At 35.9% G+C, this 27,404-nt stretch overlaps 1 protein-coding gene across 1 annotated transcript; it reads right to left on the bottom strand.

Moving 5' to 3' along the window:
- Nucleotides 1-4,303: 4,303 nt before the first annotated feature.
- Nucleotides 4,304-27,359, bottom strand: LOC140136824 (sialidase-1-like). The gene is made up of 6 exons (XM_072158420.1): nucleotides 27,183-27,359; nucleotides 17,859-18,045; nucleotides 16,780-17,045; nucleotides 15,565-15,747; nucleotides 6,942-7,161; nucleotides 4,304-4,935 (listed from the first exon to the last, which is right to left on the bottom strand). The coding sequence occupies exons 1-6, from the start codon at nucleotides 27,258-27,260 to the stop codon at nucleotides 4,727-4,729; spliced, it is 1,143 nt and encodes a 380-aa protein (XP_072014521.1). The 5' UTR covers nucleotides 27,261-27,359; the 3' UTR covers nucleotides 4,304-4,726.
- Between the last annotated feature and the right edge of the window lie 45 nt (nucleotides 27,360-27,404).

Raw genomic sequence — 27,404 nt, forward strand, 5'->3', positions numbered from 1 at the left:
GTAGTGCTAGCGCTCAGGGGGTTAAAATGCCTCCATAGGTTCTGTCATTTGCATCAAGTCATCTTTTTTTGCACATTTAAAACATACAAGTATAAATATATAAAAACAACAACAATAAAATATACAATTTAGAAAGTACATTTGAATTTAACAAAATAATCAACACATTACAAGTTGATATTTTTCCATCTGTTACTCCACTTTTTAATCTATTATTTTTACAGCAATTATCTTCTCAGTTTCTCTATAAAATTTCAGAAATTTTACAAAAACATAATTGTGTTTACTTTATCCCATTTAGCAGTAGAGATATAAATACTTTGCATGAAGTATTACAAAATTATATTTGGAATTCTCAATATCCTAAAAGCCCAAAATAACATGTTTTGTATTAAGCTCAAGAAAGTCTCTCAAAAGATAAAAACCGAACTTGATACCAAAAAGGAATTATGTCAATACAATCCCAAAGAAAATGATGAATATCTTCTCTCTCTTTCACAAAAAGTACATAAATTGGATTTAAATTTAAACAATATCAATTTGAGAGAGCACTTTATTCACACCCAGATACCTGTGTAAAATCTTAAAAGTACCTTAACTTGGAAGTTGAAAGGACTGGGAAGTTATTTCAACATATAAGCATGAGGACGGCACACAGCGTCATCATCCCTATTATTCATGTCAGAAATTGCCATGATAGAAGGGCGAATCCACTAGTTCTTCAACAGCCACACATGGTGAGTTTGTTCAAGATAGGCCGATCGACTTAGGCTAAGCACACCACCTGTTACCATAAAAATACACGCTTCTACCCATTACGAATGCAGTGTTCCCATTTATCATCTAAAATGACTCATTTTTTACGATCTGCGCATGCTCATTAATTATCCTCTTTAACATTGCCGACTCAAGAAAATTAGATTTTTTGTCAGTTTTTTGTTTTCAAAACCCAGAGTGGAATTTCAATACACACAGTAATGCTTATCATATTCTTTCAACACATATATTCAACTGCAAGTCTTACAAATGTTTTGTACAAAAAGCAAAAATAATGGTATATAGGTTTGAGAATATAATCACATCAAAAGAATCTACACCATCATATCACAACATGTAGTCTATTTTCATTATAGGAATAAAATCAATTCATCTCAATATGCAATGGAGGAATGTGATCTTATTGTCCCTGAGTTTACTATTCTATACAGACCATTAGAATATAATTACATCCCTGAGCTATTAGCGATTGGCATGATTGGTTTTTAGCCAATGATTGGTTTTTAACCAATCGCTCACCGAGCGTGGAGTGCAAGTATAAGCTCATTTCGTAATAGAAGCCACTCTTAGCATCTAGCGAGCAGTTTATAAATACACATGCTTTGATGCCTATACAAAATAATTCCACTCCTTTCCAATCTTGGTAATTTGGGTTTTGATCTATATTAAAAAAACATAATGTACAAACTTTTGAAAATGAATTTGTTAATTTTTTTGCAAACCTGATTATTTTTTAGAATTTACGTTTACTTCCTGGAGTAGGTGTCCTAGAGCAGTGTCTTAGGTTGGATTTGACAAGTGCCCGTCATTCTCACCAAAACTGCCAGTCCAAAATTTGACCCTGAAAACATAAACCAGACCTGTGCCCCTTCTGGGGGGTTCAATCAGTTCAAATAGTTATTGCTACATAGACTTCATTTTAGACTTCATTTATTAGTCTGGCCTTGTTTTGAGTTCACAGAACTTATTCAAACATTATTTTCAGAATTTCGCATAAATCAAGTCATTAATTTAGCCTGTCCCAGGAGAAAACTGCCCCTCCAAAATGACGGATGGCTTGCTAACACCATGTCCTGAGTAAGTGACTATCATTTAGGCAAGACTTTCAGCTACATAGTAATGCTCACAAGACATTCAGCTGCATAGCAATGCCCTTTTGCATAGAAATGCATGTTCTAGCATGCACATTCCCAAAAAATATTAATATAAAAATAATGTTTTTAAAACATGTAAAAATGGTTATAACTTTAAATGTTGAGTTACTAAAATGTTTTAAAACATTCTATATCAAATAAAATGTTGTCAAAATGTCATTATAAAATGTTTGGAACATATTGTTTTTATAACTTTTATATAACTCAACATTTAACAGTTTGGAGGCAACCTTTGTGCCCCCTTTAGAAATTGTTACTAAGAATCCAAATAGGTTACATGTATGTGTCAAACCAGATAATCTGGTTTTTTTTATTCATTTTGCTTTTAAACAGGACAAAAGACAAAAAACTTGAGAAAAGAGAAAATAACAGATAGAAAGAATATAATATAAGTAACATACACAACACAAATACAAAAGCATCTCTTACATTATAATAGGATTATTTTTAAATTTGTTTAAACCAGATCATCCTAATCATTATGAGTTGGGCCACTTTTGACCTTTTCGCGTGCATATCAAGCTTGCATCGCGTAAAATTGACTTTCATGATTAGTAATTGCATTTTTGCTTAAGGGGTCATGGCATGAATGTGATATAAAATAGAATCGGTAATATCTTGGCTAACAGAAAAACTTGCTTTGTTTCCTAGTTCAGGTTCAAACGCTACGCTTGATTTTACTTAATTGCCCGAGTTGAACACTTTTTTGCCATGTTTGCACATATTAAGTTTGTAGCGCGTAAAACAAACTTTCATATTGATCGTCAAACATTTAAGAACAAAAGCGAAGGTTTAGGTTATTCATGTTTTTCTTTCTCTTGATTGACATACGGCCACAAAAAAAAGTTTGATTGCGTAACCCAACCAACCCTAAAATTAGGCCCGACCCTAGAGTTTTTTTGAAATTCTTTTTGCCAAAAAAAAGAATTTAAAAAAAGGAAGAAAAAAAGGCCTTTATCAACTGCAATTTACAGCTTTAAAAGTAAAAAAAAATCCTTAGACCCTAATTTTTTATGTTACACCAATCAAACAATTTTCTTTTTGTGGCCTTAGTAAATAAATATTTATCTCAATTTTATAAATTAAAATACCACTTCAAATGCCACATTGTTTTAATTAACCATCTTTTGCTACACAAAGACATGAAAAGTGGCCCAAAGACACCTGAATTTGTTTTTATTTCAAGAAGGGAAATACTTCTTTATCAATGAGTCCCAGAACACAGGACCCTGTGATTTTGAGGTACCATATATTGCTCCATGGGGGGCCAAAGGTGGCATTTTTGAAAATTGAGTTACTATTATTATTACCTCATACAAATATTAGGCTATCATATACAGAAAACACCAAAAAGGGCTAGCTTATTTGTTTACAAAATTCTGAGGTGTGATGTGTATTTTCTTATGTAATTTTTTTTTTTTACTCCATATATTTGCCTTTATCTCAATATCAAATTTGCCACCTTTGGCCCCATGGGCCAGATTGTGTCCCATATATTCGACATAATTAGAACCCTGTGGATTTTTCTATACTTGTAATGCCCCCCAATTAGCATATTTTTAGTATGAAATCAGGTACGGATTTGTTTCATTATTGTGAATTACAATTTATACAGAAAATATCAATTTTGACTAGCAGCACATAATACATATAATCACCCCCCTTAAAATGACTGTATAAGCACAGAAGGTGCTAGATAAGTTAGAACCTGATAATTAGGGCTCAACCACAGAATTAGAGAAGGAAAACCGGGACTCCCTATACCGCCACCTACAATCGCACCGTCAGCTATGGGGAGAAAATTGGGGGTATTCGGGTCCTTGCCGACAGTGCGCGGAGACAAACGAAAACAATTCTGCGTCTCATCTGAAGCGTCTTGGGTACTCGCATGCAGCGCTTGCATGACAACGAATGCCTCGAGCGTATTCCGAGGGAAACCGAATACCCCCAATTTTTGCTCCATGCCTTTATCAAGATGGCAGTCAAGTCCTGGTTCTCTGGTTTTAATTCTGTGGGCTCAACCGATATGGTATTTGTCTACCGATCTGTTATAGATTTTATAATATCGGCCGATATTCTATCCGATCCCATATCGGTAAAAAAAAATGAACAAAATTCTTTCTTTTTTAATTTTTGGAGAACCACTGAAGTGCTTGGATCATTCACAGTTAATTTGAAAAACAAAATTAGAAAAAAATTATGAAAAAATTACAGTTTGTTATCCTTAATATGCAAAACATTAACTAATATTTACCTCTTCATCTATCACATATTATAGATGCATTGGTTTTACATGCATTTATAAGGCCAAAAAAAATGTTTGGTTGCCCTCAGCGACCGACCCAAACAATAAGAAATCTTGGGTCGGTTTTTTTTCCAATCACTTTTTTAGAAGAAACCTTAAATTTGGACAGTATCAAGGACATTTTATACTTGTTATTCACTCATTTTATTTATTAAATGCATATTTGATTAAAAACAGGCAGTATTTCCATTTAAATTCACTCCAAAATCGCACAATTTTTTACCATAAAATGATCAAGCATGTGTCAATGCTTGCCTTTTCAAAATGGAGGAAAAATGAAAGAAGAGCCCATGAAAAAAAAAAAAAAAAAGGATCGACCTACTGACCCTCCAAATTTTTGTCTTGGAAGGGCAACCAAACATTTTTTTTTGCCTAATATGTAATATAATATAATATAAAAAATAATATTTTTTTACCGATATCCCAAATATCAAGCTGATACGATATCCAATCTATACTCGGTTGAGCCCTACTGTTAATGCCAACCCCATCATAATAACCCTCCATACAGACTCACTCTAACCAATGATATTGATTCTAGCGATGATATTCCTTTTTCGTAGATTATATAAACGTGATCTTCCAAGCCACCAGGGATGGTTGTCATGCAGCTATAGGTGCTTGATTTGGGCCAGATTTGTAATTGCCCTGCCCATGTTGTCCCATTATTGTAACTCCATTGCAAGGTCAAATTTATTCCTGTGTGGAAAGAAAAGAATACATTTGGTTGTAGAACTTGTACCTGGATTACCGTAAACATTCGCCTAATGGTGCACAGGGGCACCTTTGCCTTGGGGTAAATTCATGTACAAACAGAGAGCACCTTCCTCTGAAAATCCCAATAAGAATTAAGGGTATGTGTCCTTATTTGCTGGTGGGATTTTTATTAGAGGGCACTTTTAGATTGTGTCTAAAATTCCAGTTATGTCAAAGCAACCCATAGCGCCATTATACGAATCTTTACGGTATGCTAATATATGTGACGTGGTATCTGCTCTGGTGTGATTTTTCACAATTTGGGTTTTTTGAACATTTGTGACTGGACACCACGAATCAGCCGTAAAGTCGGCCCCTGGTCAATTTTGTTTTATCTTGTGTTTAGAAAATATATATCATAAGCTTTAAAATGGTATCATTTGACTTCAAACGATATCCAGAAGCGGGGTTGTGGTTTGTTGAACTCTGTTCCTTCAAAAAAATGGTACCTTTTTTCGGTTCTACATGTGTCTCTTTTTCCACATTTCTGGTAATAAATATCAAACAGTCATAATTGGCGGTCATTTCAAATCATCCCTAAGTCAACGAGGCTCAGGAATGTCCTCTCATTGTTAATTGTTGGTTATACATACCTACAGTGTAGACAAAATACAATGCTTTGTTATCCACCACATGAACAGGATTTAGCCAAAACAAACAAAGACAAGAACTATTTAAGGATTCTATAGAAATAGGTAGAAGTTTGTTATCCTCTTCAGCAATAGGATTATTGATTGGTTTAAACAGTGTTTGATGAGATACTTGTCGCACCAAATTGAGGTACCAATGAATACGACCTTCACACACATTTTTACAATTTGCCGACTTTTCGTCTCATTCGTAGTGTCCAGTCACATTTGTGGTGCTAATAATGTTTAAAATATTGTCTGATAATTTCAGACCGGAATATAAGTGGCATCCTGTAATTTTTCTGATATTTTTCAAGGTCATTCCTTCTCTCAACATTTTTAAAGGCTGATATCTCAATTTCCAATTTTAAAGTACCATAACTTATGAACTCAATATCTTTGGTTAGGAATGTCCTTGTGGAGCAAAATATCTGTACATTTAAGATATGTAAAATCTTCAAAATTGATAACCTGCCCAAAAGTGTCTGTTTTTGACATGACACGTCACATATACCGTAAAAGCTTGTCAGTTAGAATATGTGCTTACTATCGAGTGCTTTTAAAACATGCAAACATGAAGAGCCCCATCCATAGAAGTGTAAAGGGTTCTGAGTAAATCATCGATACACATAGTTATAAACGAACAAGTAAATCGCCAGTCTGTTTTCCTTCAAGGGATTTTCTTGATCCCTGAGTCAGGAACTCATCAAAAATGATGACTGGAACTACTTCTAGCGTCGGTTGCCAATAGCAGTCACTACCCATCAAGTGTTGATAAAGACAACAGGTGTTGTTGAAACGTACACAAGTAAGTGAACATTCTGGATCAGATACAAAGAACTTTGTTAACCAGTTTACTATACCGATCCTGATGAATCTGTTCAATCATAGACATGTTCTAGTTTGAGAGTGGTGAATGGCTAATTTATGTGTGCCTTTAATTTAAAACAAAAGGAACAAAAGAAAACTGAAACAAAAGAACTGACAAATTAAATGAAAGTTATGAAAAGTACAGAGAAGTAAAACTGGAACAAAAATGCTTTAAGAAACTGTGTTGTCTCTTTTTTGGACTTGTTGGAATCTTTTTGCGCCTTGTACAGGCCAGATTGTCACTTTCAAAACGGGACCATTGTCTATTCAATTGCTTGTAACTTTACTTCTTAAGGTCACATTGGATTCAATGTGGTGTTATAATGAGCAGGATTAGATAGTGCATCTATCAAGAAAACATATTAACCCCAATATTGTTCAGTTTTGAAATTGTGATTATTTTTCCAAGTGTGAGGAAACCTTTTTTTGCGCAGTATATATTCTACTTACTTGATGTACGATGGTTAGGATTGCTGAAATACATGACTCCACGATGATACAGTGCTCCTGCAGCGACACCCGAATCATTAAGAGCCGGGTCAAACACCACATTCTCTATGTCAAATGTGTCGGCACCATCATAGCTGGTTGCTATGATACGACAGTGACAGTGGTAATGAGCCTGATTGCGCATGTTCACAACGACAGAACCATCAGGAAGCTCCATTGGCTGAAACGGCAATTTAATGCAAGAATAGAAAATACATAATTTTGTGAATACACAAATGCTGCTATGACTAAGAATAACCTTGGTGATTTATAGTGCCAAACCCGCAAGGCTTCTGCTCACTTAAAATTTGTACTGACTATACTGTGGCCAAAAATTACACCAAAACAACAATTCAGGGACTTGCACTTAACCCCATGAGAACTACCTCCCGATTGCCCAAAATGAATATTGTGTCCAATTTTGAACCAATCAAGTAGGGTATTATTAAGATCATCTGCAAATACAAGTTTGACCATAAATAGTTTAAAGCCTCGTCATAATTGGCAATTGAAATGAGCATTTCAAGTTATCAACCAATCAGAAATGCTGCTAGATGACCAGTAGTCTCCAGGGGGTTAAATAGCACCCAAGACACACTACAATGGGCTATTCCAGTTGAAATCCATACACCCCCTATGGAAGACAAGACCTTAATCTTCCACACAGGGAATGTGAATTCAAATGGGGTTACCTCGATGGGTAACACACCAGAGCCTAGCACCTCACTAAATTTGACTGCCAAAATTAACAATCTTCAGTCATTTGATGACATTAGATCAGAATTATCTCTCATCAAGGTTATCACTAGCTTTCTAAAGCACATTTTGTCTTATAATTGGGCTATTCCAGTTGAAATCCACACTACAGTCAGTCTACTCTGAAGTACAAAGTACAGACGCGGACGCACACATTGTGCCGACAAGGCACGCATACCTGCAGCAGAGACGCAACACTACGCACTGTTAACGCGCTGTATACGCGCGCGTTGTCACTTTGTACTTCAGAGTAGACAAACTGTACCCCTCTGGAAGATTTTGGAAATATCTTCCACAGGGGGAGTATGTTTTTCAAATGTAATTGGTCAACATTAATCATTTTGAAACCCATACTCTCTCTGTATTATGGCTTTACCCATACCTTCCGCAACTGGAGTAATTTAAATTGAAGTTACCCAATTGTCTATTCTACTCAAAACTCACACTCCCTCTGTGGAAGACTTTTGCTAAATCTTCCACAGGGGAAGTGTGTATTTGAAATGGATAGCCCATTATATTCATTATGTTCATGGTAAATATCACACAAAAAATTTAACCTGGTCATCCTCATTTACATTTTTTTAGATAATAGATTTATTCAATGAAAATTTGCATTCATCTTTGAATGCAACAGAATAAAGTCATCACAGTCAAAATCATCTCCTCTAGTTTGGTTGAGTCCACACCACCAAATCACACCACCAAGGTAAATGGCTAGTAAGAAAATCAGTGTTTTGGTGTCAAGGTTGATTTAATGGGAAAAAAAGTTAGAAAAGAAGGTTGATGTGCCTATTTTTTTGTGATAGCTGTACTTTGTGGATGGTTTTCTCATTATCTAAGCATAAAAAGATTACATTTGTCACAGTTCTGAAATTTGAGGCACGTTTTTTTTTCTTCTTCACCAGATGACGTCACTACATAGAATCAGTGTGCTGTAAGATTGACAGGATGTACATAGTTGTTCGACGCGTCACTGCGAAAAATCAAGCTGCTTACCTACCCAATATTTGTTGGTTATATGGTAGAAGATATCATAAACATTAGGTAAAATGGTGTTTTGAATGAACCAGGGAGGTTTAACAATGAGAAAACGATCAATTCCTCCATACCTTTTAACACATAAATGAATAGGAACTCTATTTAGTGGCGTGGAACCTGTATTTGACATGTATGACAGACACTCTAGAAACACTGTCTGGCGATGCGCTATATTTAGATCACCGAGCAAGATAAAATTCAAATTGTGGAATAGTATATAACCAGATTTGTCTGTTTTGGGGTAAGTTTTTTGCTAATTTGCATTACATGGGGTGGGGGGGGGGGGCCTACAAATGTAGATATGGGGATTGGGAAATATGCTCAAAAATGGCTTTAGATTGAATTTTGAAAGTTTAAGCTTACTTGAAAAAGTCTTATTACTGGAACTTTACCATGCTAAAGTACATGTAATTATTAATCAGCTAGGCAAGACCATTCTTCTTGCACAAGATATAAGGCCTATAAGCCTAAGGCTAATGGAACTCGATTTTTAGTTTCCTATTGACCGCCCGCATCACTTTTTCAATTTGACCAAAACTTTCATTATTTTCATAAAAAAGTCAAAGATCTGAAAATTGAAATGGAAATAATCAAAATTGAAACTCTCAAAATGTCTGACATCCCCTGCTGATCATAATCAGCAGTTTTTCTTAGTTGTAGGGGTAGAGGATGTAGTAAATAATGGAAATTTAAGGATTACCTCATGTTTCTAGTGATTACAAATTTCTTTTCATTTTAATGAAAACAAATTCAAATCTTTTTTCAATCTGTTGCAAAATATCTGTAAAGATGATCTAAGCATTAATACCTGTTTTAAGATGGTCTTTCATCAACAATATATGGTCATGCTTTTTGAGGTGGGACCCAATTCCGTCACATCTTGCAATTTTTCAAAAATCAACTCCTTTTTTGTATTTCTGATTATATTTCAAAAAGTTTTCACCCAAACTATGTAAAAGTATATATTTTTAGAAAGCATATATTGTCAGGATTGCAAGTTTGAGTGGATATACAGGGTGTGCCAAAAATATACAGGGTGATTCCATTGAAAAATACCGAAAAAATTACATTTCTTTACCACTCCAATATTTCTACATACGGTAGTATATTAAATTGGAAAATGAACTTGATATTTGGAATGTACACAATTAGTCCTTTCATTAAATATTTAGTTTGCACTATATTTGTTAAGCCCATTGTGTTATACAGGGTGTTAAAAAAGTTGTATTTTAAATTGTTTAATTTAATGTAAAATTTCCCTAAGTGCCATTTGTAAGCAAATGCACTTCAAATTTGGAAACAAAATAGCTTAAAGAATTGCTATAATATCACATTTAATTATCCAATTCCATTGATAGGGTGTTTCAAAAATCAATTTACAGTGAATAAATTGTAACAATGGTGCATGTACATGTATATGTAGGCATATGCACAATTAGCCTACATCAATAAACTATTTAACAATAACCAGAGATCAATATGTCATCAGATTAAATCCTATGACTGCAATAATCTCCTTTGAGAAGATTTATTTGATAGATATAATTTTCAGAGATAAAACAATTTAAAAGATCTATTTATGACAGATGAGATTTATTTTTATTCCTTTCTTCATGTATGCAAAATTTAAAGCCCATTGTATTGCATGACACACATTCTCCTGCATTAATTAAAAGCTCGTTAAATCCTTAATTACTAAGTTTATTAAGATTAGCTAGGCAATTATAGTTATAGGAAGTTAAAAAATAACATTAAAACATTATGCAAATATGCATTTTTACTTCTACTAGGCAACAAAGTGCATAAATTTTATTATTGAACACCAACTTCTCATTTGATTTACACAGAGCTCCTCCTCTACCGGCTCCACCCCTGGCTAATTAACTTAATTAAGTGGTTGTAATTAATTAATACATTTGTTCAACTGTATTTGTTATTATTTCATTAGATTAATAATTTATCTTCAAAATGAGACCCAAACCATTTCTTCATGATGGATTTTAGCAAAAATATATGAAGAAGAAGAAAAACAATTTTGGAAAATGTGACAGCTCCACCTTTTTTGGGGGCCCACCTCAAAAAACATGACCATATACTTTGGTACTGGTGGGGAACCTAAATTTGGAGAAAGCTGTTCATAAAATCATTGATTTTGTTGACATAATGGATAATGAAAAGAGACCGAATAATGAATAATGAAATAGTGACCTCGTCCTTTTTTTCAAACATCCAATCGGAAACTAATAATCGAGTTCCATTGGCCTAAACTGAAAAACTGGGGTTTTGTCGAGTAGGCTGGGCGCTAGTTATTGACTCTGAGACATGACTGAGTTAAATTCCGTTAGGCCTATGCAGTTGCAGTAATCTGTCTGATTTCAATTTTGTTTTTGTTCAGATATGACCATGTATGTGACCATCTGGCATCATGATGAAGTTACAGAAAAAATCCCTCAAGCATTTTTGACTATTTACAAGAAAATTGCTGCAAACAAGAAAAGCCTTTAAAAGGGAAGCTGTGTTTCATGGGTAAGTGCAACTATCGCTCTGCCTACTTGACAATAGGTCTGGATATAATAATGTTTGTTTCAACTTTAACATGTGTTCTGTGACGTGACTCAATTAAGGATGCACACAGGATCACTGAAGTGTTACATGGCCAAAATTGAGTTTTCATCACTAATGTCATCTTCAAACCGTATTTTATCTTGTCATTAATAGATTTTAAAGAAATCTTAACATTTGAACCATAAGAAAGCTATTTTAAAGACCCCTTTTCATTAAAAATTCGCCAAAATGCAAAAGCAAATAAATCATTGTTTTCCCATAATAGATCGCGTTCTCGAACGCGTACTGTGGCGCACATCTAGCAAAGACACGCACACATGGTAAACTGGATGGGCGAGGTGATTGCTGATTGAGGCGCTGATTGAATCGCGATCACTACCGTATATGTTATCGGATTGATCTCTTCCAAGGTAGTTAAAGCTTGCACCATTGCATTGCAAAACTGCGGGCCGACAGACCACCACCTTCCCCGTCCCAGAATCAGTAGGCCTACTCGATACATTTCGCCAAAAGTGCTGGTATAGTGGTGTAAATTAGTCTCTTTTTATATGAACATAATAGTGAATCTTTTGTTTGTTTTTGTTTTGTTTTTCAAGTTTCATTCTCAACTTGAAAAGATGAAATTTATCTGTAAGAAGTAGTTACCCGTAAGAAGCCCTGTAATGATGACGCAATCTGGTAGATACGATAGAAAACACTTTTTGCGAATGTTTTGGCCGAATGCCTTTTTATTTGCAATGTTTGTCTGGCTTTCAACTTTCACGTTTATAATGTTTTCTGCCAACTTTAAAAGGTAAACTGCTTTAAAGCATTTTTCGTGAATGTTTTCATGCAGTGTTTTAAAACGCTCTTTATTGCATGATGCCTATATCCTACGGTAGGCCTACTGCATAAACCACAATCTAATTTAAAGCCATAAGTGTTCCGTTTTCCACTTTTGAAATTCGGTTTTATTAGGCTATGTCAATTTCCGTGTTTTTTCAGTTTTCTTGTGACCTCTCCGTGTTTTGCCCGTTTAACATTATATATAGGCATACTTTTTGTCCGTTTTACAAGAAGTTTATTCAAGACATATTACAACTTTTACCCCACTTTTTACACGTTTATTTGACTGAAAACAACAACAGACACACTTTTTTTTGTTTTTGTTGTATGTCAATTTCCGTGTTTTTCAGTTTTCTTGTGACCTCTCCGTGTTTTGCCCGTTTAACATTATATATAGGCATAGGCCTACTTTTTGTCCGTTTTACAAGAAGTTTATTCAAGACATATTACAACTTTTACCCCAATTTTTACACGTTTATTTGATTGAAAACAACAACAGACACACTTTTTTGTTGTTGTTGTTGTTGTATGTATTCACTTTTTATTTATGCGGTACAAAATATTTTACAACTTTATTGTGGCTTTAGGCCTATAATAGGCCTATGACTTTTTTACGTGTTTGATATTCCGTAAAAAGTTAAAAATAAAATATGAAAACAACAAACAATTACAATAACAAAAACGGAATATTGAGTAATGACACATCAGAATCTTTTAAAATTTTACTTGGGATTCCTGTGGTGTAGGCCTAGCTATAACGGGCGTTAAAATGCCTATCTTTGGCGTGGACGGGCCGCTGTGGTGCCTCTCAAGCACCAACTAAAAAGAAAAAGCAACGAGAAGTAACAACATCATGTTTGCGGTTCAGAAAAGGATAATGAACATAAAAATGCAATATTTGTCAACACCAAAAAAAAAAAAAAAAAAGAAGAAAATCACCAAAACGATCAATTAAAAACATTGCATTTTTAAAGCAAAATTATGAAAATTAGGACAAAACAGAAATCGCAATTATCATGATTATGTCTCAATTTATTCTTCCTTTCATAAAACTTCCTGATTTATCTGCTAAAATAATTGCTTGTCAGTTATTCTGTGCTACTTTTAATGTTCTGATGTCCGCAAATTTTAATACAGAGCATGATCTTTTTTTTTATACGGAACAGGACAAAATTATGCTTAAATAATCATGGTTTCGTTCACGGCAACACGACCATGCACTGTGCAATTTATTCGCGTAACCTGTCTGTCTGCCCGCCGCCCTGTCACTCCTCAACGCTAACGCGACGCCGCTGCCTTGCCGGACGCTCTGCTGCACCATGGAAACAAGACTGCAGTAAATAAAATGGCTGCTCCATGTGGATAAACATCTGCCGAATGTGCACGGATAATTTTGTCATCTTGTATATTTTACCGTCTAAATCACCCTAAAAATGCTAATCTGCTGCAGTTGGACGCCCCTTCTCATTTTCTTACTTGACCAAACGTCACAAGTTACCGGATTATATATTTATGGAATAATCTTCAAAAATGGACCTAAAATCTGCTGTATTTTTCTAAATCACGATTTTCGGCAAGTTCACTTTTGACCACTTTTAACCATTTTTGGACCGCCATAGCGTCTAAATGAAGCATCACTGAGGTAAGTTTTTAAGTCGAACGTTTAGATATGGCCAAAATCTAGATAGTGTTTTTTCATTTTCTTAAATTAGGGCCTAGAACTTTTTTTATCACCCATGATTCAAAAATTTGAACACGGGTCACACGTTTTTACTGATTTTTTGCCTATATTTTAAAAACTAAGCAAAATGTCGAAAAAATAAAAAAACACTTTCTAGATTTATTTGTCTAAATTAATCAAATTCATGTTTTACAGTTTTTGATTTTCAAATAATTTTTTTATGGCGGACCAAAAATTTTTGGTCAGAAAAGCCGTTTTTTGTGATTTTCTCGAAAATTGTAGTTTTTGACCCAAAACTAACATTTTAAATGGATTTATGAGCTCATTTCCTTTCAAAAAATGTATACTTTTATATACTTTACATAAATAGTTTTCGAGTTATGAGGTGAATAATAATGGATAATTAGTGATCCTGTGTGCCTCCTTAAAAACATCTGAAAGGCTGAGAAGCAAAAAATTAGGCCCTGCCTGATTATCATATCTTAATGTTGCTATCTTCAGTAGATAGCACATAGTTAGCAACGCACATGCTGCATTAATTTGAGTCGGCATCAATACTTAAACTTGAATGATTTCACTTTTAATGGTCAAGATATGTTGAGAAAGGCTGAAGATCATGTAAAATGGGGTTTTAAGAAAAATTTTTGACCCTGTAGAGTCCACACCACCAAATCACACCACCAAGGTAAACGGCTGGTAAGAAAATCAGTGTTTTTATTGTGAGAACCACACCAAGGTTGATTTAATGGGAAAAAAAGTTAGAAAAGAAGGTTGATGTGCCTATTTTTTGTGATAGCTGTACTTTGTGGACGGTTTTCTCATTATCTAAGCATAAAAAGATTACATTTGTCACAGTTCTGAAATTTGAGGCACGTTTTTTGTTCTTCTTCACCAGATGACGTCACTACATACAATCAGTGTGCTGTAAGATTGACAGGATGTACATAGTTTTCGACGCGTCACTGCGAAAAATCAAGCTGCTTACCTACCCAATATTTGTTGGTTATATGGTAGAAGATATCATAAACATTAGGTAAAATGGTTTTTTGAATGAACCAGGGAGGTTTAACAATGAGAAAACGATCAATTCCTCCATACCTTTTAAATGAATAGGAACTCTTATTTGGTGGCGTGGAACCTAATTCATGCGAAGCAGGTAATCACAGATAAGTTCTTTGTAGGAGAACAAGTTAGCTACACTTTTAATAAGGACAAACTGATATGCAAGTCAAGGTTTTGACACAAACAGTAAGGCTGAGTAAAAAAATATACAAGTTTAGCGTCCCTGCCCTCCTTTTTTGGAGATTTTTCAAATTTCTTTTTATTTTGCAAACTTCTTCTCAAAGATGTTTGAGAACTTGAGAAGTTGAAATTTTGTATACAGCCTTGCAAACGTATAAGACACATTTCAGAAGAGTTTTGTGATCACAGAAGGGGCCTACCTTCCAAAACAACAAAATAAAATGTGCCTCCTCCTGAGTCCTCCTCATTTTCGGATATCATTCACAACGCCGAATACTCAAAATAAGGCGATAAATATGGCTATAAAGAGCAGTTTCATAAAAAATTTGTTAAAAAAGCCCCTCCTCCTTCCCTTTTTCAAAACACCAGGATGCTAAACATGTTTTTATTTTTACTTGGCCTAAAGCACCAGAGTCAAGCTATTGTTTCAACTATAGCCTGTCTCCCAAACAAATATCCCCTCATAGTAAACCCTACCTGACATTCATCTGGTTGAAAGTCCCCTGATACTTTTGGTTTATTATATGGGATACTCTTCACATCACCACCATTCCTCCATGTTTTCCCATGATCATCACTAAGTAAGCAGAACATTCCATCTCCGGCCAGTGTGCCATGACCACACACTATAAGTCGGCCTTTATGGGGGTGATACTTTTTCTGAAAATAGAGAAAAATAATGTTTGTTTTAGGATGAAACAAAGGACATGTGTACCTAAGTTTTCATCACATTATGCAGCACGCTCACTAAAAATAGGTAACAGGAATGTGCGGTCACATTGACCCCCATTTTCAACTCCCTTTCACCCAAAGACTCCCTTTTTTGTTTTACTGAACTCCCTCTCACCCAATGATCCCCTTATTTGTTTTCCTGTTACCAAAAGACCCCTTTTCCTGTTTTTTCCTATTTTGGGGGGAATTTCTGATAAATTCTCACTAAATGACCCAATTTTTTCCTTATTTTTGAAGTGTTTTCAAATTTTGATAGTTTTTTCAAACTTTCTCACTGAAAGACCCCCTCCCGTTTTTGGTGTCTAGGCTCTCATTGAAAGACCCCTAGTTTCGAACTGCTGTTCACACATCCCCGTCACTTCCAAAGACGAGTGCCCCCCCCCCACAGGGTCATTTGATTGTCAAAGGTCAGTAAATTCATCACTCACCTGTATGCCATAGCCTGGGCCAAGAGCAAACATTTTAGTCCCAAAAATACTCCAAAACGGACTAGTCGCATGGAAATTTCTTTTATTATATACAATATATTTTGATGACATACAGTATACAATCTGACAACAGGTCATTTGCCCGGGGGGCACTCACTAAAAATAGGTAACAGGAATGTGCGCCCACATTGACCCCCATTTTCAACTCCCTCTCACCCAATGACCCCCTTTCTTGTTTTACTGAACTCCCTCTCACTCAATGATCCCTTTTTTGTTTTCCTGTCACCAAAAGACCCCCTTTTTTGTGTCTGTTAATCTCTCACTGAATGATCCCATTTTTTCCTCAAATTTTTTCAAATTTTGATAATTTTTTCAAACTTTCTCACTGAAAGACCCCCCCCCCTTTTTGGTGTCTAGGCTCTCATTGAAAGACCCATAGTTTCGAACTGCTGTTCACACATCCCCGTCACTTCCAAAGTCGAGTGCCCCCAGGGTCATTTGATCGTCAAAGGCCAATAAATTCAGTACTCACCTGTATGCCATAGCCTGGGCCAGGAGCAAACATTTTAGTCCCAATTTGTGCTGATACATTAACAGGCTTTTCCCACGTGATGCCATCATCCACACTTTTAACATAAAGCGCTGATGATGTATTACACTTTTCGTAGTGAGCGCACACGCTGTAGAAGATGTAGATTGAAGACATGATGTCGTCGACGAGGACCACACCCAGATTGAGGCCATCGTAGTATGTTGAGCCGTCATTCACAATGAAATTTTGAGGTGACCAGTTGTATCCTAGATGATAAAACAAAAATGTTGATTTAGGAGTCGTTTATCATTTTTGCAATTTTTCCATACGCACAAAACATATGTACAAGGCATGGAAGGAGTAAACATCTTTCATTTTTCAGCAGCGTAACAGTTAAGAAAATTAAAATGATTCTAACAAAAATATTTGCATTAGATTTGCAATCTTGCTCTGATCAAATTCTACACACATGCCCTGTGATAATATTATGATGAAAAAAAAAAATCAATTTTTGGGAAATACATCATTTCCATATTATATGCACATTATGTACATGTATATGGCAACATCTCAACATACCTTGGAAGGCAGTCAAAATAAAGTGAGTGACATACAGGATTATATAAATTGATATAGTTTTCTTGGGCATATTCTTTACAATTTTGTGTGATTGGGGCTCACTAAGCCCTTTTGGCCTTTTTCATCCTCTATTGGGGAGATGGATTTTTCTGTTGTTTTACAGATATGTGTACATTGTAATATGAAGTCCAAAACTTTGCTCTATGAAAAAGGAATAAAACCAAAGCCACTAATCCACACATCAATCAGTGATGGTCAGTATTAAAGGTCACTGCACTCTCTGCTTGCTTGGTCACTGGTCTTGTCTGGTCAGTTAACTACTCATTGTCACAAGGATGATTATTGTTGAATATAGTGGTCACACTTCCAAGACCTTGGTGACAAGCTAATCAGTAGGGAGCGGCAAGGGTACAGTTTTATTTCCTTTTTTGTAGAGCAACTGGACTACCGGGATATACTAAAAAATAAGTTGACAAGTTTTGTTAGTTAGAAATACCAACCTTTATCTGTAGATCTTCTGACAGTAAGAAATTTTGGTCCTGCATCTCCTCCACTAGATTTCCTTGCCTCAACAGCAGCCAACAGATTGCCGCCAGGTGTGTAGGTTATTACAGGTATACGATACAAGGAAACGCCATCCATGTTGCGTTCCCATAATATTTGCTCTAAAACTGGTAATGGGCTCACCTATTTGAGATTAGAATATGTAGAACAATAAGCAGAATGGATAGTTAGAAGTCATGATATAATACAATGAACTTGAAATACAATGGGCTATTCTGACTTAAATCCACACTACCCCTGTGGAAGATTTTGGAAATATCTTCCACAGGGGGAGTATGTTTTTCCAATGTAATTAGCATCGAGGTAATCATTTTGAAACCCATACTCCCTCTGTATTATTGCTTTACCTACCGTATTTCGTCAAATAGTCGCCCCCCCCTCAAATAAACGCCCCCACCACTTTTTTTTAACCAAGATGTTTCAAAAATGCCGATATTTCCATGCGATATTGTGTATATAGTAAGCTTACCAAGTTGCCCACAAGGTCGATAATAGCGTCACTTTTTGGCGAAAATCTGGATTGGAAACCCGGAAGTGAACCAGAAGTCAGTGTTTCTAATTTCATAGTTTGTCATTTTAGCGTGAGTTTTAAGTTTACCTTTTTTTTATGATTTTAACGGGAATTATCATTCTAAAATTGAACTTGAATAAATGCCCCCCCCCATGGGAAAATGTAACGCCCCCCCGGGGCGTTTATTTGACGAATATCTTCCACAGCTGGAGTGAGTATTTCACATGGAACAGCCCTCGAATTAAGGATCTGAAGGGGCACGGCAACTTTTTTAGGGCAAGTTGATAATTGCCTTGGATTTTCACTGAAAAGGCAAGGCAGCACGGCAATTTGTAATATTTCAAAAGGGCATCAAGGCAACTGTTGAAAATTTGAGAAGGGCACCAAGGCAATTTTTCAAAAGCGAATAGATGCGTTGCTGTCAGCTGAATTCGACACCAGAGTAAAATTTGACTCTCAACTTTACACTAAAACTAACCTGCTCAAAAAACCTGCTTAAATAATAAAATACAAAGCAATCAAAAATCAACAGTTTAATTTACTTAAATTTTGCGATCCCTAGTTCTGAGCTGCAAAACTGACTCGAAACAGCGATGAAAATTTGGTAATAATATTGATCAAATTCGCCGGGATAAAAACTATTTCGTGCAAAACATATCTAGAGATGGGCTCACATGTACAAGATAAGACGATACCGGAAGGGGGATCGCCATCGGTTTGCAATGGGAAGTCAATGTTTGCTAATCGAGAGATCAATAATTGATTTGCCCAGCGCTCGGATTTTGTTCACGACACGAGGAAGCTTTAATAGTTACTAACAGTGTTTCTGATTGGTCGATAGTAGGCTGAAGGTATTTCTCTGACCAATCGAGAAAATGAAGTCAGATTTCTAGCAACCAGATAATGTACATAAAAGCCGATGTGATTGGCTGAATATGTAAGCTTACGTAGGGGTAATGAACATTAATTGACAACAAACTATTGTGTATACTGTGATTGATAGCTGGGTTACGATCAATTCTGTGGTTACGATGCTCAAAATAGCGATCGTGTTCAAGATTTTCGATTTAATTTCCCACAATTTTTGGGGGTCAGTAACCAGTACTTGTTAATGATTTTATAATGAAGGGGCAAGGCTGGCCGGCTAGGGCACCCACGGCAACTTCATTTAGGGGCACGGCAAGTGACTACCGTCGGTAAAGGACATATTTTTGAGGGCATTGCGGCAATGGGGGTGGTCACCCACGGCAATATGCCGTCGGTGCCGTGGGTTAATTCGAGGGCTGACATGGAAGTTACCCAATAAGCCAAATCGGCATTGGAAGTTTGCAATGCATTGGAGAACTGAAATATTTTGAGTGAGTACTTCATTTCTTTATGGATCTGTTACCAGAATCTCATTTAAATTTTAATTACTTTCAAGTGGATGTCTAACTACTTGAGAATAGAGGACTATGAATAGATGCGACAGGATTACCTATGAGATTATCCAGCCAGCCGTGTAATTGAATGGGATTATTTTGAAATTTAAAAATGCTAAAATTATTACTGGTTGAGAGTCGCTGTGACGGTTTCAAATTTGCCGTGTTGGTTAGGCTCCGATCACTCAGTGTGCAAATTGAATCGTACCAGTGATCATGGCAGCTTCGAAATTCAAGCCCGATTTTAATACTTTCGTATAGACAGTGCATGATTTGAGGTTGGTAATTTGGCATGTTTTTTGGGTTCCACAGAAACGAGGAACAGAATATGAGTCCCAAGAGGAAAGCGTCAGTTTGAAAATGGAAAGCAAAAGATTTTAAAAAAAATGAAATGATCTGTCAAATGGATAAAAAAATTTAGGCAAATTAAAAGGAAAACTGAAAACACACACCATGCGAGATTCACTAAACCAACCAGCCCTGAAAAACAGGGAAACAAACTGAGCCAAATGAAAGAAATGCGAGATTTACTAAACCAACTTGAAGGACTCGGTTGGTAACATGAGGAACAAGGAACTAAAATAATAAAAAAATAAAAGAATTTAAAAGACAACAATCAGAAACTGTGAAATCAAAACAAACAAATAATAAAAAATAATTCAAACAAAATCTTCATTTAGGCATGGAAACAAGGGAACAAGGCTGATAAAAAGGGAATGCGAGATGCACCAAACCAGCATGAAGGACACGATTGGCAACAATCGGAAACAGTGGAATCAAAACACACATTAATAATAATAAAAAATAAATTTAATTAAAAAAAATCTTCATTGGGCATGGAAACAGGGGAACAAGGTAAATAAAAATAAATAAAATAAAAATAAAATTAATTAAAAAACAAAATCTTCATGAGGCATGGAAATGCCCCCCGCCCGTCGTAAATAACGATCGCTCCCTTATTGCCCTTGTCGCTCCCTTGTTGTCAGCCAATTTCTTCTTGCTGGTTTAGTGAATCACATATTTCTTTTTATTTACCTTCTTCCCTAGTCCTGCCAGCAAGACTTCAGTTTTTATCATAAACATAATGACATCTACAGACCTGAAGTCTTGCAGCTCAGCGGTAGATAGGGATGCACTGTACAAGAAATCCAAACTTCAAGCATCAAGAAATATACCTTGTATTTGTCAGTTTTACCTCAGAAATGCTGTAGACCCTCTCTACAGTGTAGAAACATCACAAGTAGAATGCTGCTCAATATGATAAATCCAAATCATGAAAATCAAGACATTTTGCAGAGCAATATTTTAACCACTTTTGCACTAAGTAAATAGAGGCCTTGCATGTGACGTATCACCCCGTAAATATGGCAGACTACTCAAATGCATTCAACAAAAGCATGATTGCAATCTACCGTGACAGTTCGTCTCACACACATAACCCTGCACTATGATCAAATAAGTTGATGACAACATTTTATTGAATTCCGCCATAACTACGGTGAAGGACACCGGTTCAAATCCTTTGTTTGGAGGCTGGAGCCAATCGATAATTTCATGCAGGGCCTCTTACTAGGCATGTCCACTAAAAATTGAAGTACTTTTAAATTGATTCAGACCTAACTTATTGGCTGGGAATTGATGAAAGAAAAATTTTGGCGTTTAAATAATCTTAATCGGACGTTTCATTCCAGAGATATGGCCTTTTGAGTGTTACGGTTTTATGTAGGGCTGCTAGAACATGTTAAAAAGTTAAAGTCCAAAAAGGATTACTAACAGAAAGTGCAATTTTAAGGTACTTTTTCTTAATGTATTTATTAACTAGCGTTATCTGGAACATTATATTTGCTTATAACAACATGAAAATAATATCATCCTGAAAATTTAATCAATTTTGTTGACATACAACAAAAAATATAAGACCTCAAAACCCATGGTTCGTTTGGTGAAACCGCAAGCATGATCATAGATGGCCGCCATGGAAAATATCTCCATAGAGGAGATGAACAATAAGTGCATTATTTCAAATGAATGGCGGTAGTCTTAAACATTGTTCAATCTTTTACGATCAGCACATTTTATCTTCAAAAATTATTATATTTCATCATGGCATAAGTTTGGTAATATTAATCACTACCAATTTTGAGAAATTTGCTCCAACTCAAAGGTTATCTTTAATACATTGAGCAATACACTGTGTGTGCATGGAAGCCATGATGGATAGCATATGAAATGGACATGGTAGTGAGAAGTGCATGATTTGAGATGGGCGCATGTAGGCTTAAACATTCTTAAATTTCTTAACATCCTGTACATTTTGTCTTCAAAAATAGTTACATTTTATGACTATGTAAGTTTGCTTGTCTGATTCACTCCAAATTCGGAAATAATTGCGTTTGAACACCTGATGCACGGAATGGTGTCACTTCAACCTGTTGTATTTCTCATCTCATAAATTTTTCATTAAAAAAAGTTGATCTCTGCATGGAGGAAGGTCCTCTCTATTTACTGACCAATCAGGAAAAAGTTTGGTTAATGTTTTCCGGTGGAATCAGGAATTTCTTGAAACACCGAGATATAGGCCTACATTTGGATCAAAAACAAGTATGTACGCCATTTAACAGGCCTGGGATTTCTTGTATCGATCAGTTTCTCCATAGACAATACGTGTGTGAGTGCACGCACACAGTAAATGAAAAAATCGTTCTAGTGGAAACTGTATGGACAGTGGGCATCCCTACTATTACTCCCATGAAGATTGCAGGTTTTGCCAACTCAGGGAATTTTGTACCCACCCAAATGATGAGATCAATGTAGATCAATTACCTCAACTTTGTGAGTATAGACTAGTACAGTGGGATTAAAATCATCCATGCACGCCCAAACCCTGGTACAATGGGATTAAAATCATCAGTGCATGCCCAAACTGTCCTTGGGAGAGTTCCTCAGCTACATCCCAAGAGCCCAAAATGAGCCCACATATTGTGATGTTTCTTATTTGTGGAATAGATATTAACAGAGTGCACTGTAACTCTAGGTATGACAAGTTACAGTTACTGCAACCTTGGCGAAAAAGGTTGCCACACCTGAGCGTTAATTGGCCAACATCCTTCCCCGCTCCCCTATTGCAATGTTGATTTGGACAAAATCGTCATCGTGTCTACATTTCAGTCTCCCAACATTGAAAGATGGGGGGTGGGGAAGGGGAGAGCCTAAATTGAGTGTGCATGCATTTTTGCAACTATTATACAAAGATAATGCGGTACTGGGGATATTACTTTTCCTGGGGATATTACCAATTTGAAAAATTATAGACCAATTTCATTGTGTTCAGTGGTAAGCAAAATGCTGGAGAGATTACACGTAATGTTGTCAATTATATGAGGACAAATGGTCTTATTTCTCCTCAGCAACATGGTTTTATTGCTGGGCGTTCCTGTACCACTCTCCTCAGTAAGGTTTGCCACCACTGGCTACAAATTCTAGATCAAAGATCTCCACCAGATGTTGATGTCATCTTCCTGGACTGGAGCAAGGCTTTTGATAAAGTCAGCCACTCTTTGCTCTTAGCCAAGCTTCATCGTTATGGTATTTGTGGTCCTCTCTGGCACTGGATTTCCTCATTTCTTTTAGGTCGCTCACAGTGTGTTAAATTCCGAGGGGCATCGTCAAATTGGGTTTCTGTTGAGTCCGGGGTCCCTCAGGGTTCTGTCCTGGGGCCTTTGTTGTTTAATCTCTTTGTTTTGGACTTGCCAAATTTTGTTAGCTCATCGCTCACCCAATATGCTGATGACACGCTCCTGTACAGACCCATCCAGGCGGAAGATGACATCAACACTGTCCAAAATGATCTTGACAGTATACAGGGTGAGTCAAAAAAAGTGCAATAGAGCAAATAATCGATATTTATGCAAGAACCAAGTCAAACTTTCCCATTATTGAACAATTTTATAAATGCCACACTCAAAAGTCACCTTCTGTGAAAATATGAAGTGAATCGCGAGTGCCGTTTAATTTTTATAAGTCCTTTTGCTGCGGTACACAATTTCGCTATTTGTCCACGAGATACCATGTATTTTGAATGAGAGCACACAGTGCACGGTAAAGGTATTGGCTCTGAACCGGGCTCTGAAACTGACATCAACTTAAAAAGGTTGATTTTGTGTTATTTTAATATCTTTTTCTGTTCAAACAAACTTTCTAACATTACTTTAAGTCCTTCATACCTCACTCGACTCCAACTCCAGTTTTTTAATCCCAATATGTCCAAATTACTGGATATTTTGTAATTCACTCCACATCAATTTACGCAGCATTTTATTTTGACATTTGAAAAACCCGCCTACAAATTTGTATGTTTTTGATTGAGAATAAACATCTTTAAAGTAAAAGTAAAATGAAAATAACAACAAATAATGTTTCTTTTCCTTATAAAAGACCAAGGGCAATAACACTTTGGGTGCTCCATTTAATTTCAATGCCAATGAGGTTAAGAAAATGACATTTGTTCCAAATTTACCTTACACAGAGTGCGCTGACATTCAAACTTTAGATGTCTCTTGGACAAACATTAAAATTGGGTATCGCTATAAAATGTGTCATAAAAACAAAACGGTAAATGCTAATTCCTTTATTTCTCCACACAAGGTTGCTGATGAATATATCATATATTAAATGTTTTCAAACCTAAAAGATTCAACTCGGTTCTTTAATAAAAATGGATTCTTTTCTCTATTGCACTTTTTTTTACTCACCCTGTAGTTAACAGGTGCAATATTAACAAAATGTCTTTAAATCCAGACAAGTGCAAGGTTATGAGATTGTCCAGGAGAGTTGGGGTTAATAGATCCACTCCACAGTACACCTTACTTAACAAACCCTTAGGTGTAGTTCATAGTTATAAATATCTCGGCATTATGATTTCTTCAAATCTGAAATGGGGGGACCATGTTAAATCAGTCACTTCAAGAACCTCGCGTCTTTTGGGATTTATTAGGCGACTGGTCCGCTGCAATGATCCAGATATTTTGGTCAAATTATATACCTCCCTCTGCCGTCCAATTTTTGAATATGGTATCCCAGCCTGGCTTCCACATCAAAGTGGACACTTAAAATCCTTGGAAAAAATACAGGGACGTCTGGCACGTGCCTGTATTCCAGCACCCAGGGGAGAGCTTGAGTATGGTGTACGCCTTGAAAAACTAGGTCTGATGTCTGTGTGCAATAGATACAATTATCTTGCTATTTCTTTTATTGCAAAGTGTTTTTACTGCAAGCATGATATTGATCCTTTGGAGTATATTTCCATCAATACTCGTCATAGTAATTCTCTTAAGTTCTCCCATTCTTATGCTAGAACCGATAGTTTTAAATACACTGTCTTCAATCGTTTTCCAGTTTATTTTGATCAACTTCCTCCATCTCTCAAAGACCATCTTGTTTAGTATATTTAATTTCCTGGACAATCTCAAAAAACATTTCAAAACAATTAGCTGGAATTCAAAATAGTTTTTAGTTGGGCTTAGGCTTATTTTTTTTTCTTTCTAAAGGTTGTGCTTACATTGTATTATCACGCCTCATCTTATGTTGGAGAATGTAGGTAGATTCATCCTTTGCCCTGTTCCCCTGTGCTGATTGTCTGTGTTCTTGTGGGAATCAATTAGGTTTAGCCACTTTGAAAGTGATTTTGTCACTATCTGGCTATCCCTGCCAGGGGTTCTCTTGTCCTTTGTTTAAATTGTTCCTGGTTAAGGCATGTCATCTCTCTATTTTCTCCAACATGGGTCAATTCAATTTCAATTTCTTGCTTTATGACCTTCCATGGCTTACATTTTTATATCTTTACACGGAAATTCCTTTACACATGGTATTTTTTATATTTATGTGTAATTTTGATATTGTGCAATATTTTATATGTATATGTGTCTTTTTGCTGGCAAATAAAATGATATGATATGATACTGTGACATACTTACCTCTGGCGATTGCTTTATTTTAACACCAGCACAGGCTGGTGTGGCAACAAATTTCCGCCAAGGTTGTGGAACTACCTTGTTCCCGTGTTCCCCTGTTTCCATGCCTCATGAAGATTTTTTAAATTAATTTTACTCTCATTTAATTTCTTTTTATTTACCGTACCTTGTTCCCCTGTTTCCATGCCTCATGAAGATTTTTAAAAGTATTTTTCCATTGTTTCCGATGGTTTCAATTTCTTTTATAATTTATTGTTAAGTTCCCTAATTGTTCCTTGTGTTGTCAGCCACTGTTTCTTCTTGGTAGTTTAGTGAAACAGTATTTGTTTTTATTTGTTTCTGTGGCTCATGAATTTTAATTTACTTTTTGAATTGTTTTCTTCTATAATTATTGCTTTTTATTATTTTTTATTTTATTTTTTACTTTTTTGCGATTCTTGATCCTGTTCCTTGTTCCCGTGGAACTCAAAAACATGCCGAATCACCAGCCAACTCAAAAAACATGCTGAATCACCAACCTCAAATCGTGCATGTTAAGCTTCCGTATTCCGATTGTGTGGAACTTTGCCATACGGCTGAGCAGTTTTGCCATCTCTCTCTATCATGTCATCCGCCGCCTGGAGATTATCTTAAGTTTATAATTCTGTTAACCCTCCTTTTTCTTACATCTTTTCTGGTTAAAGGTTTGCTCTTTGTCATATCATGTTTGTTGTACCAACACATCAGTGCATGAGTGATGATCATGAATAATGATGATGATGCACCAAAAATAGTTAGACTCGCTTGCCAGTCCTATATACGCCGTACCTCTGTATATTGAGGACTGGCTTACGCCATTTTGGATGTCAATGGGAAATACACACTTAACGATTTGCGCCGGTTAGAAACTTGAAAAAAAATCTTTAAAATTTCATCAATGTATATAAAAGTGGTACCAACCGTAGGCCTATTGTGCTTGCTAATTTAAGACTCGGTTGAAACAAAATTAAGGATCGAAAGCATTTTAGTGTCCAAAAAGGCAAAATTAAAAGGCGAAATCGGCACCCTTGCGAAGGGTTCAGAATTCGAATCGGGAACGAAAATATCCGATCTTTGCGATCAAAAACACAAAATTACAACTTTAAACATACTATTGGCAAAAGACATTATTACCAAACAATACAGAATAGAAAATTTGATATCATTTTCTCAAAATATTGAAAAAATTTGCTCACTAGACATCGAAAAAGTACGCAATCCAATTCCCGTTCAAAAAAGTAAGACTCCCGCATCAACATTCTGCACTGTTACACGCGTGGGAAACTGAAAGTGCGATAATCGTGACTAAAAATAGCGCTGTTCTGTGTTGAACTTTCTTACCTGTTGTGGATTAGACGAGACCGTAGACTGACCAACAAAGACGACCAACAATAGCAGTAATGTAGATAAACACATCATAATTACATCATCGATACTAACTATTTGAAAAACTAAGAAAAATGGGGATTAAATTGCTTAAAAATTACGACGGAAGCTCACCAATCAATTACCACGTACTACGGGCGCTCTTTAGGAATTCTAAAGTTTCTAGATTTGAAATTA

This window comes from Amphiura filiformis, chromosome 17, assembly GCF_039555335.1.
Source record: "Amphiura filiformis chromosome 17, Afil_fr2py, whole genome shotgun sequence".
NCBI lineage: Eukaryota > Metazoa > Echinodermata > Ophiuroidea > Amphilepidida > Amphiuridae > Amphiura > Amphiura filiformis.

Coding starts and splice junctions, on each gene's coding strand:
- LOC140136824 (XM_072158420.1), bottom strand. CDS start 27,260: ATGATGTGTTTATCTACATTACTGCTATTGTTGGTCGTCTTTGTTGGT. Junction 7,162..15,564: donor TTCAACCAGATGAATGTCAG/GTAGGGTTTACT, acceptor TTGCCGTTTCAG/CCAATGGAGCTTCCTGATGG. Junction 4,936..6,941: donor TCCTAACCATCGTACATCAA/GTAAGTAGAATA, acceptor CTTTCCACACAG/GAATAAATTTGACCTTGCAA.